Source organism: Hipposideros armiger, unplaced genomic scaffold, assembly GCF_001890085.2.
Source record: "Hipposideros armiger isolate ML-2016 unplaced genomic scaffold, ASM189008v1 scaffold_678, whole genome shotgun sequence".
NCBI classification, from domain to species: domain Eukaryota; kingdom Metazoa; phylum Chordata; class Mammalia; order Chiroptera; family Hipposideridae; genus Hipposideros; species Hipposideros armiger.
This window is the reverse complement of record NW_017732028.1, coordinates 246,307-258,506: the sequence shown is the minus strand read 5'-3', so window position 1 is coordinate 258,506 and position 12,200 is coordinate 246,307. Positions and strand designations below refer to the sequence as shown.

The window sequence follows — 12,200 nt, the reverse complement described above, 5'->3', positions numbered from 1 at the left end:
GGAAGGGGGGGAGGGGGAGTGTGTGTGGGGGGGTGAATAGGAGATGATTTGCAATCTAGAAAAGGGTTACTGTGTGTCAGGAGCTATTATAGGAGCTCTATATGGATTTAATCCTCGCGGCAATCCAATGAGGATGTGCTTTTATCTTTCCCATTTTGCACGTGAGGGAACTGAGCTGGGAACGTTAGATTACGGGCTGAAGACCCCATGAGTGGTGGGATCTCGCCAGTGTACCTGTGGGGCCCAGGGGATTTTTCCAGAATCTATATTTTTAACCATCAAGCGGTACTGCCTTAAAAGTTGTGAAAGCAAATGAGTAAATGAGGCGAGAAGAGGAAGTGTTACAGAAATGGCGGCCGTGGGAAGGAGGGCAGCGGGTCCCTGGCGAGCCCAGAGAGGCAGGCAGTGCAGAAAGGGGTCTTGCTTTTGACAGGGAGGGAGGGATGGATGGGGGGGGTCATAGCTCTGCCCCTTCCGAGAGCTGCCCCTTCTGCCCTTTTTTTTTACTGACCATTCTAGGCCCAGACAGCTTTTTTCCAGCTTGTGTGGGTGCAAAGTGCCCAGGCCTTCTCCTGGGGGAGGGTTTGAGGGTGGAGTGCTGAGGGTCTTGGAGATCTGGGGAGAGGGAGGCAAGCCAACTCAGAGGGAACCAGGATGGTGCAGTCAGGAGAAGACAGCTTCCATCTGGGTCCCTCTCATGTCCCCACCTGTCCGTCCTACCAATGCGTTTACTGAGACCTCGTTGGGATCCAATGTGGCATCTCTGATAATCTTTGGGACTCATAGGGGCACTGATCTAAGGGCCTCGGTGATGGAGGTGGGGGTTTGCCAGGAGTCCCTTCTGGCCCAGGCCTCTGGCTATGTACTGTGTGCCCTGCCTTACCTGTAGGAAGTAGGTGACACTTCCTCCAGAACCTGTGTCTTTGTCCACGGCATGGACCTTAAAGATACTGCTCCCGGGAGGTGTGTCCTGGGGGGTCATAGCCACAGGGGGTCAGAATGCTCAGAGAATTGGGGGTATGGAGAGCCATGGAAAGGTGGGGTCAGGGGAGTGAAGAGCTAAAAAGAGGTGACAAGGTGGTGATTAACCCAGGGACCCCCCAAAAGAGGGAGGAGCAGTGATAGAGGAGACACATCAGAGAAGGAAGGAAAATGAAAGAGCAGACACCCTTCCCCGAGGATGGCTTCAAGGAGAGAGTGAAAAAAACTAAGACTCCAAATAGATAAAGGGTTTAAATATAAAATGAGAAAAGGGGAAATAAACATGGACTTATTCAGCATTACCAGAGATCACGTACATACAATTTAGAGCCAAAATGAAATGTGTTTCTCCTACAGAATTAACAAACATTAAATATTTGAGAATGCCCAGTGTTGGTGGGGGATAGGGAGACAAACCCTCTTCCACATCCTGGTGAAAAGAGCAAATCGGTGTTATTCCGGAAAAGCAATCTGGCAGCACCACCTAGGCATGGATGCTTTCGACCTCGTAATTTTAAATCTTGGACTGTAGCTTAAGAATATAATTCTAATTAGAGAAAAGGAACTTTATGTTCAGAATTTGGTGCTTCTTATGACAGCAAAAATTTAAAGTTTCTTAAATATTCAAACATAGGAGAAAAGTTCCATAAATGATGGAATGTTCACTTAACAGAAGTTATTAAAATGATAGTTACCAAACTTTATAATTAATGGGGGAAATGATTATATTATAAATTAAGTGAAAAACAGTATACAGGAAGCATATGTTTAGTATAGTCACAACTATGTAAAACAAACAGAAAATAAATCTAATAATCACAAAAACGACTAGAAAGAAATACACCAAAATTTAACTGTGTTGTCTCAAGCTGGAGGGGTTGAGGGTGATTTTGAGCTCTTTTTTTTTTCTGCTTTTCTATATATTTCACATTTCCACAATAAATGTACATTATGATTATAATGGAAAATGGTAAATGAACATTCCTTTAGAAGAAAAATGAATGTGTGAGGGGGCGGTGATGGAGGTGGGGAGGGACAGGAGGGCCAGCTCTCCCAAGGGTGGAGAGGTGCTCTGCACTCAGAGGCCTGGTCCCCTTGGCCAGGTCACAGGGCAGTCCCAGAGGGCAGGCCATGGGCTTGGGATAGGAGGACAGCGGCCATGCCTAGTGGCCTCGCATGGCCTCGCGCTCACCTCAGGAACCTGGACAATGTAAGGCTCCTGGATGAACCTGGGTGCCTCATCGTTGGCATCAGTCACCAGGATCACAACTTTTTCTGCCACCTGAGAAGGGTGAGGGGCAAAGGGGACAGGAGTTGGGGCAGTGAGACCTTCTGGACAAGAAAGGGACAGTGGCCCCTAATGTCCCCAGGTATATGTCTCCACCCATCCTCCCTCTCTCCCCTTTCCTTTTTTCCGTCCTTCCTTCTTTTATTCATTCATGAAACAAATACATATTATTAAGCAACTACTTGATGCCTAGCACATGGAATGGAGCACTCGGTGTTCCATCCCAGGGACAGAAGACATGGTCTGATGGTGTGCATTTTGCAGGACGAGATGGAAGGGCAAAGATCAGCATATGAAAGAACGTGGTGATAACAGTGTCATGCCAGGCACTGAGGGCAGGTCCCTGCACTGTCCAGCTCTGGGGACACAGTGCACGCCATGACCTAGGCAAATGCATCCCCTGGGTCTATGGGGACACAGAGGCTCCCAGAAGAGGCATCTAACCAGCCTGTGGTGGTTGATGCAGGGAGCTTCACAGAGGGGTGAGAGTTAGGCTCTGCAGCATTTCGGCAGGTGAGAGGGAAAGAAGTAAAGGAGCAGCAAGTGCAAAGGGGAGTGAAATGCACAGTGAGGTCAGAGAACATAAGTAGGTTCATGTCAGATGGTTGGTGGGGTGAGCATGGAAGAAAAGGTGGGCAAGCCTGATGGTGCCCAAAGTGCAGGTCCTGAATGCCAGACTGAAACTTGGGTTTCACCCTGAGGGTGGTGGGGGCCAGATGTTAGTGCTTTCTGGGCTGGGCTGTGGCCAGGTCTGGGTCCTGCAGGGGAGCCCTGGCTGAATTTGGAGGTGGATTGGGATTGGGGAGCCTGCAAGCAGGGGAGCTCCTGCAGTTTGAGAAGCACTGATGAGGGCTGGGGCAAAGTGGTGGCTGTGGGGAAGGAAATAAAGGAGAACCTGGGGTCTGGGTGCCCAGGTACTCGGCTAGGATGACTGACTGGGCAGAGCCAAGACACAGGTCAGCGGAAGCGGATGGGAAGCAGGTCTGAGGAGATGCTGAGGAATGTGAGTGTGCGCCCTCAGAAGTGCAGCCCTGTCCCCTCTCTCCCTTCCTTCCCCACTGGCCACACATTCTGCAGCCCTCTCCTGTGGGCATATTGGGGTGGGTTTTGCTGGGCCTCAGCTTGGGTTTGCCAGGGAGCCCTCAGTTCCCAGGACGTTGGTTGGAGGAGGGGACTGTGCTCAGGCCCAGGGAGCTGAGTGCTGTCAGGGGCTGGCCCAGGTGTGCACTCACCAGATTCAGGCTGTCAGAAATGCTGATGATGGCTTCAATCTCATCCTCCCACTGTAAAGCACAAGAATTGAGTGAGTGTCCAGGAGTGATGCATGCTAGGGACCCCGGAGTCTGGGGGTAGCTCTCCCTGCCCCACTGAGCCCATCAGAAAAGGTCTGGTGTAGGGTGGGGTGACCAAAGTTGATTCTGGCCATGCTTGAGACCTTCTTTGGGGGCTCTGCACATCAAGGGTTCTCATAAACCCAGAGGGATTTTTGAGGTGCCAACAGAAAATGCTCCCCTGCCCCAGCTAGAATGAGGAAAGATGCTAACCTAGTGTTGCGGAGGTCCCAGGAACAAGGCTTACTCCCGTTTTTCTGTACATCTTCTCCCCCTGCTCTCTCCCATACCCTGCATATTCCACAGTTCTTCAGCGGTCCAAATCTGTGGCATCTGAAGCACCCCCCAGGACACTGTGGGACCTCAATGAAAAAGGACCCTGAGGGGATGCCAGGGAGGGGCAGCTAAGTCACACCTCCACCACTGCATCCCCACAGCAGTCTCTGAGACCTACCCTTTCCCTTTTCTACTCTGGCCTGTAGGTGGTGGGTGAAGTCTGCTATCGGACCAGAGCTGGCAGCAGCCCCATAGCTGAGGTCCAGTTACGTGGCTAGCTAGGCCCACCAGTCTGGTGTGGTGTCTCAAAGTGAAATGCAGCCCATGCCTTGTCACCCGCAGGTTCACAAGGGTGCAGAGGGGTAGAGATTTTCCAAACTCCGGCCCACTCTCTAAACCACGCCTTCCAGCCCTGATCTGCTGTCTGAATTTTTGGTAGCTTACAAGACCTCTCCAAACATGGTCTCTATGGGACCGTCCAGCCCTCAGAGGCTTGTCTGCATGCCGGTAGGCAGCAATCCTCGCATCTCCCCATACCTCTCTGTCCAGCTCTTCAATCAGGGTGATGTTTCCAAAATTGGGGTCAATGGAAAAGACGCTTCTAGAGCTGGGGTCAAAGCTGATGTGGTAGGACACAGGGTCTCCCTCGGGGTCTGTTCCATTCAGGGTGTACACATGAGAGCCTGGAAGGAGACACAGAGGGGAGACCTAGAATCTGGGACCCGACTTTTCCTAAAAGCGGCAGCTGCTCAGAACCAGGGATTCAACCACCTGTACAGTGAATCTGCAGTTCAGTGCCAAAGGTGCCACCCTGAAGTGAGCATGCCCCGCTGCCCTGGCGGCCCTGCTGCTGCCCTTCCCAGTCTTTATCTTTATTCTTCACAGCTGTCGGTGAGATATTAGTATTAGCCACTTTACAGATTGTCATTTATAATACAGATTGTACAGTAGCTTACCCTCTGCTGTGCCTCTGCCTGCTAATGACTTCTGTCCCAGGAGCCAAGATTGGGGGTTCCCTCAGGATGGGGGAAAAGGGAGGTGCCATTAAGGCAGGAGGGTGGCCCACGGGGCAGCTCTGTTCTGCTGCCCGGATTAGCTCCTCAAGGTTGTCTGAGCAGGTGCGTCTTTACACTGCTGATCTTTGGCTCAGGGTTCCCAACAAAGACAGGGTGAGACAGGGGAAATGCAAATCTCTCTCTTTCTCCTTCCCCCCGCTCCGCCCATCCCAGCCAGTGAGTTGAATGTTCTTGGACCCCTTTAAAGCCTAAAGATTTGAGTCTGGGAGGTCAGTGAGTACATTTGCTGAAGGTTACACAGTGGACACTGGGCAGCTATGGCCAAGCCCTGTGGTAACCAGCATGCTGAGGACTTCTGCCTGCCTCCTGGGGCAGGCCCTGTCTTTATACCCGCAGTGAGGTCTTCATGGTTGGCTGGGCTTAGGTCTCCATGGCAACCGTGACCTCCTTTTATGCAACTGCCCTGGAGAATTCAAAGCACAAAGAGACCCCCCTCCCACCCCAGCATCTGGAACCCAGCTCTCCCTTTCTCGGGGTTCTTCCGTGCAGTGTCCGGGGGATGAGGGCCACCCCTCTGGGTGACCTATGGGGGCCAGTGCCAGGGCTCCTCACCAACAGGAGTGTCCTCCGGGAGGCTGAATAAGGCCATGTTTCCATCAGTGCTGCCGATCCCATTGTCGAAGAAGTGGGGGGCGAAGTTGACCTGGGCTAGGGAGGAAGCAGACAGAACAAATGGACACCCAGACACTCTTAAGGGCAATTTCGCGCCGTCATGGTTTGGTGTCTGGCCCCAATTCTGGGCAGGCTGGCACTCCCCTCTCTAACCCTAGCACACCCAAGCACTCTGCTGGGGAGCTTGGGAGAGGGTCCTTTAGCCACCACCTCCCATGGGCTCAGGCTTGTCAGGGACACGGACCATTTGGGGCCCTAAGAACCCAGGCAGCTGCTAAACTTAGCCCATCAATGGGCAGACTGGGACAGTAGAGAGGTACAGTGCCCTGGCCAAGGTCACACCAGGAGCTGGAGCGCTCTCCCCTGCCCCATGCAGACATTAGAGAAGCCGCCAAAACTCCCACCCTGTTTCTGAAAAACAAGAGGGCAGCGGACTCCTGGCCACAAATCTGGAGTTTCCAGAGCACTTGCCTCTGGGGAAGTGCCCCCGGAGCCCCTCTACCAGCCAAGCCAGCCAACTGAAAGAATCGCTCCCCTCTTTTCTGCCCCAGCCCCCATCGCCCAGCTGGAGTCGCACTCTGGAAGTGAACAGCCCAGAACTATGTCTCTGTGTGTGCCCCCCCCCATAGCTCCGGCGCCCTCCCTTCGCCCTCATCGAGGCCCGCGGGGCCCAGCGACCACTCACCCAGGCAGAGGCGCAGCAGCCCCAGGGATAGGGCGGCCTGCGGGTCGAGCCTCATGTCTCCGCTGGCGAGTGATGTCGCTCCTCGCAGACGAGGTCGGGCGCAGGAGCACAGAGCATGCCCCGGGCCCGGGAGGAGCACAGAGGTGACAGTGGGGGTGGCGGCAGCAGCGGCAGGAGTGAGCACGGGGCGGGGGCGCTGGGTGGTATGAGGGCGCTAAGCGGATGACACGGCTCGGATCTGCGCCGCTGGAGCACTCTCTCGGCTGCCAAATGAGACCAATTAGTGCGCTGTGAGCCGTGGGGACCCGCTCCAGCAGCGGGTGTGGGGCCGGAGAATGGACGAGGGCACCCATCTCTTCTGCCATGCCTGCTTCACCCAAGTCTGGAATGCAGGAGCCAAGGGGCCCCCAGGTCCCAGATAGGAGCACTGTGGAGTGGGCCAAGTGTCTTCCACCAGGGTGCCCTGAGCAGGGCACTGGAAAATTGGGGCTTTTCAGGATCCCCAAGTCCCCGTGGGGGTGGGTCCATTGGAGATTTTTCTTTTTAATAAACTTCCTCTGTGACTTTCAGGGAGTTTGCTTCTCTCTCTGAGCCTGAGCATTCCAGACTGTAAGCCAGCCTCAGACTAGAGGGACCCCTCCCTAGAGGAGAAATGAGAGCAGGGGGGGAAATTAGTAAATGGGCTTCCGGGAGGGCATGGCCCTCCAGGACAAATAGGTTCCAGAGATAGGTCCCTGAAGGCTTTGGGGGTGAGATCAAAAGACAAAGAGGAGGGCTGTGGTCTGGAGAGGAACAGATGGTGAGGGGTTATCAGAACTCCCTGTTTAGGACCTCAGCCCATCCCTGCCCTGCCTCCCAGGCAAGGCCAGCTCTCCCAGAGGGTCTGATCACTAGTGTGATCAGTGGGGGTTCATATGTGTGGTAGGCAGCAGGGAGGGTCTTCCAGTCTCCATAAAGGTGGGAGGCAGAAGTTGCCGGCAGCAGCCTGGCCTCCCTGCCCATTCCCAGTGCCCAGTTGGTGACCACAGAGAAGCAGCAGACCCACTCAAGCCTTGCAAGGAACTGTCTGAAGACAGATTCAAGCCCCATTCTGGGCCAGATTTGCTGACAGAGCTGGCCAGCACAGGTATGGACTCCCCAAGAGGGGTGAGCTCTCTGTCCCTGGGAGACCATTTAGGCAAAGCAAGCCACTGCTGTGGGGGCCTGGGTGCTGACAACTAGGAGAGGCAGGTAAGCTCGGGAGCCTTCCTTGTTGCTGGTCAAGCTCCCTGGCCTGGACCCTTATTCCCTTGCTCTGGCACGAGTTTGGTTGGAAAAGCAGCCGGTCAGTCACTTCAGGTCCAGTCTTGGTCACTCCTCAGGATGCCCTTGGGAAGGTGTGTCCACAGTCAGAGGAGACCCCTTTGTGTGCTCCATGATTGCAGTCTCAACATTCTTCCCCAGGCGACTTCCCAGGAGTAAAGCATCGCCCATCCCCTGGGCCAACCCTCCTTGAACTACTGTGAGAAAGAGTTAGGGATTCAAGTCAAGGACAAGACGATTCAGTGGTCTCAGAGTTTTTGGCAATTTTCAGACCCGATTAACCCAAACCTTTCTTGTTGAAGGGTTTGGCCCTTTGGCTGGAAAGATGCACTTTAAATCGCACAGACATGTGTGCATCTTTGTGTCAGAAAATGCTGGGACAAAGCCAAGACAAGCATTCCACAAGTCCTATATAGAAATGAGGAGACTGAGGCCTCGTGCCGGTCATCCAGTGAGCTGGAAGCAGAGCCAAGGTTTCCTGAGGCAAATGTCTTGTCAGTGTGCTGGGAAGAGCCAGAGCTCCGTGTCCTGTCTGCCCACCTCCTCATCAGGCAGTTCTGGGCCCTTTGACTTCTCTCTCCTCAGTTCACTCAGTCAACAGGCTTGCACTGGAGAGTGATAGAGAAGGAAGGCCGTGTGTGTGTGTGTGTGTGTGTGTGTGTGTGCGCGTGCATGTGTGTACTGTCACCCATATTATCTCATGTAACCAGCATATCCTCTCCTGGTGTGATGGTCTCTGCTTTAGAAAGGAAGAAGTTAAAGCACAGAGAGAGCAAGTCACTTGCCCAGGCTCACACAGCCAGTGAGGGACAGAGACTGGATTCATATCCAGTTTGGGCTGGTTCCAGAAAACGTTGAAACTCTTCTATGGCAGAAGATGACCATGAAGTTACTGAACCTTCAGCTCTGAGCCCCTTGCACACACATCCCTTCCACAGCACTAATTTTGTATTTGTAGTTTATATTATTTTTTCTTAAAGAGGCCACTCCCTTTCAATTGTACAGGTTCCCATCTGCTAGAGTAACTAGCCATCTTGATTTGCCTGGGACTGGGAGGGTTTCCAGGGATGTGGGCCTTTCTGTGTTAAAACCAGGAATGTCTGGAGGTAAACGGGGGCTAGCTGGTCACCCGAGACCTGCCCTGTCCTCACAGTACCTGGGAACCTGGGAAAACAACAGCTCTTCGTGGAGAGTTCATACACATTGATCTTGACCTTGCAGTATGGAAGGTCTAGAAGCTACCTGGAGGGCTTGGTTTGTCGTAGCTGGGAAGGAATGACTCACTTGCCATGGGGCATGGGGTTTGGCCCTCCCCCTGCAGACCCTGGGCAGCCTTGGGCACACCAATTACCTTGTCCTCCACATGCCCATTACCCTGCAGGGTGACCAGCTTCATTTCTCCTAGGGTCTCCTCGCTGTGGCATGTGCAGTGAAATACCAGATCCGGTCGTCCATCTCTAAGTCAGGCCTGACAGCTCTTGTTCAGGTAGATTTACAACAGCTGGTCCAACTGTCGGTAAGTAGGAATTCGAGTGTCAGCTGCCAGCCTGGGCATGCATGTATGTCCTAGTTCCTTCTGCCAACAGGGCAGCCAAGAGTCTTGTGAGCTCTTTGCCTGTGTCTGATCTACGCGAGTGTGCTAACCCACAGTGCCTTGTCCACACATGTACGACACATTCACACAGTTGCCCACAGAAACACATAAGTTCTAGTCCCATTTGCAGACCCATTTGTACACACATGTATACACACCCATCTGCTTCTGAATGGGCTCACATCTCCTTGTGTAAACACACGTGCCCAGCATGTGCGTGCATACCTGCACCAAGAGAGGTTGGGCAGGACACCCTGCAGGCTCCCTCTGGGGCTGAGCATTTAGTGAGTAGCAGGTGCCTACCTTTCAGGCCCATCTTCCTCAGGACCCTGACCTAGGGAGGGGAAAGGGCCAGTCTCTAGTGCCCGGCTTCTTCCGCATCTGTCTGGGGTGCAGCTATTTGAAGGGCTGACCTCTGCCCTAGTAATTGGCATCCTGAGCTGTTCTGTCCAGTTGCCGAGTTCCAACAAAAGGACTAATTATGATAAGGAAGCCCTCTTCCAAAGAGGGATTTGGTACTGAGCAGGAAGGCATAGGGCCAGGGGATCCCAGTAAGCCTGGATGCACCCTCTCTGGATACAACATGACTGTGAGGTCCCACCCATCTAAGCCCAGGTGAGTTCCTGAGAACTGTCTTCTGCAGGTGTGGGTCAGGGCATACCCACCTGGCTGGAAGTTGGAAGCCCCTTGCCACAGCAGTGGGCTCTGGTATTAATAGGTCAGCTGTAGGCTCAGCAGGCCAGAAAGCCCTGGACAAGATCTCTGAAATGTGGCCTCTCCTTCCCCTTGCTGTGGCCAGCCCAGATGCAAGGTGGCTGCCTCAGTTTCCTCTGACATGGGGATGGGATCCCTCCCCTAACTGCTTGAGACTCTGCCTTAACTGAGGCTGCCACCTGTTCCCTAGTTCCCATCTAGCTGACAGTGGTACCCACTGACTCAGACTCATGGTTGTAACGCTGGCTCTTGGGCATTGTGGCATTCTCACTGGTGGGCAGAAGCTCTAGCCCTGACTTGCCTGCTGTCACCCTACAGCAGTCTCCTTTGCTATCTCTGCCTGCCACATGGCTGAGCCTGGGTAGAGGACACGCCAAAGAATGTCTTTTCCTCCAGAAGATTTTTTTTTCTGGCATGCTTCTTTCCCCAAGCAGAGCTGGTCCCTACTTGAGACTTTGACAGGTTCCTTGAAAGACTTTAGTGTCCTAATCTCTGTTTTGGTGATTCCCCAGAGTGCTGTGAACCATTTAGGGAGGAGGTCATGTTTCATGTTTCATGAATAGGTGGCTTCAGTATCAGCACAGGGCCTGTGACACAGTAGGTCCTCAATGGGTAGTTGTTGACTAGCTAAATGAGTGACGGAATAAATGAATGACTGAATGACTGACTGACTGAATGAATGAATGAATGAACGAAGAGGCACTTGACAATGTCATAAATCTTGGTACCTGGTCCTAGTCAACAACGGACCTTCTTCAGCTTTTGACATGCTCCTTTCCATCCATCCATCCATCCATCCATCCATCCATCATAAAGTGGCAGACTGAGTAGCCAAGCCAATTTCATAGACTGAAACTTCAGGAAATGGGAATGTAGAAATGGCTTAGTGAAACACAATAGGGAATAATAAGTACAGGTTACTGTGTGTGTGTAAGTGTTCAGCATATTTAAACACCGAGTTGAGCAAGCAAAATGGTTGCATCTGATGTAGAAAAGGACCTTTTCTGTTCTGACATCTTATCATTTGGCACCTCCCACCCTCTGGTTCACCCTTTGTAAGTCCTGAGAGGGGCAGTGCAGTTTGACAGATTAAACAACAGATGAGCCAAAAACCTTTGCCAGGGATGGATATCAAGTCTGTTCACTGTGTCTAGAGATGTCCACAGCTTACTAGGCTGCTAGTAATCAGGCAAGGGCCAGCCACTGCCTGGTACCCTGGACATGCCCAGATTCTAGAAGTTTTATGATGTTTTCAAGGCAGGGTCAACGGCTGCAGAGTCAGTCAGGGGAGTCACCACTAAGCAGCCAGGGCATGGCCTGTGCAGGGCTCCAGAAAGCGGCTTATCCTGCACAGTTCGCCCAGAGATAAGCTCGGAGATGAGTCAGCAGAGTGCGAAGTGCATGTGCTGCCCAAAGGAGGCTCTGTGATGGCAGAGGGTGAAACTGCCCAGGAGGACCCCATCCTGAATGGGGATGAGGAGGGGGATCGGCCTGGATTCATTTAGTTTGGTGGGAGCACATCTGACCATTTGGTTTCTATTTCAGAGCCAGGCATTTCTCATTTTCTCATTTCCCCTCTCCCTAACAGCCCTCTGTGATGGGTTGTCTGTCTCATTTTACAGATGGGGAACCTAAGGCTCTGAGAGGCCATCTGCCCTCCCTGGTGTCACACAGTGGGCACGTGACAGAGCTTGTGCTCCGTAAACTATATCAGGTGTCTCAGTCAAGGAGTGTGGGCCCCTTCAGGTGCCATGGAGACTGCACACTTTCTCTAATAACACTACTGTGACTTGCCAACATGTCTAGATTCTTCAAGGAGTCAGTTAGGGTAACATAAGAATTCCAGTTTTCAGATGTAAAGTCACTTCCAGATGTTTGGGTTTTCCTTGTAATCTCATAGTGTCCCCAGCAGCTTTGAAGCCTTATGCACAAGAGGCCCCTGTAGACTCAATCTCCTTTGAGGGTGAAGTTCTTCCACCAAGATTAAAAGCCCATGTGACAAGTTCTGGAGGGGGCCTTTTGCAGGGGAGAAGGGGAAGGAATGCTCCCAGCATTTGTCCTCCCATTCCACATGGGCACCTCTGTTTGCTTGGGAATCAGCCTCAGGCTTTCCCTCACTCCTCAGAGAAAGGACAGACGGGGCAGTGTGGGCAGGCAGAGTCAGGGTCCTCAGCTCTCTTTCATGCCGCCCACCCTTGGCCTGGGCTGCTCTGAGGGGCTGGTGTCCCCAAAGGACCCTCTGGGTCACTGCCTATCCTACTCAGGGGTGGGTCTTGCTGCTCCCTTGCCTGGCCCTTGCTGTACCGTGCCTCACCCCAACACACACACACACACACACACA

At 52.9% G+C, this 12,200-nt stretch overlaps 1 protein-coding gene and 1 long non-coding RNA gene across 3 annotated transcripts in view; one reads left to right on the top strand and one right to left on the bottom strand.

The window, feature by feature from the left end:
- Positions 1-6,356, bottom strand: part of CDHR1 (cadherin related family member 1) — a 21,881-nt gene extending 15,525 nt beyond the window's left edge. Inside the window, exons 1-6 of one of the 2 annotated variants that reach the window (XM_019626462.1) lie at positions 6,250-6,356; positions 5,505-5,600; positions 4,414-4,559; positions 3,502-3,552; positions 2,174-2,263; positions 884-970 (exon numbers count right to left, since the gene is read on the bottom strand). In XM_019626462.1, the coding sequence (XP_019482007.1) occupies positions 884-970; positions 2,174-2,263; positions 3,502-3,552; positions 4,414-4,559; positions 5,505-5,600; positions 6,250-6,304 (525 nt within the window). In that variant the 5' untranslated portion in view covers positions 6,305-6,356. The remainder of the gene's footprint in view (positions 1-883; positions 971-2,173; positions 2,264-3,501; positions 3,553-4,413; positions 4,560-5,504; positions 5,601-6,249) is intronic. The other variant, XM_019626463.1, reaches the window with a different exon arrangement.
- Positions 6,357-6,477: 121 nt separating this feature from the next.
- Positions 6,478-12,200, top strand: part of LOC109372935 (uncharacterized) — an 8,218-nt gene continuing 2,495 nt past the window's right edge. The window contains exons 1-2 of the long non-coding RNA XR_002122123.1: positions 6,478-7,375; positions 8,957-9,067. This is a non-coding gene — a long non-coding RNA (uncharacterized LOC109372935). The remainder of the gene's footprint in view (positions 7,376-8,956; positions 9,068-12,200) is intronic.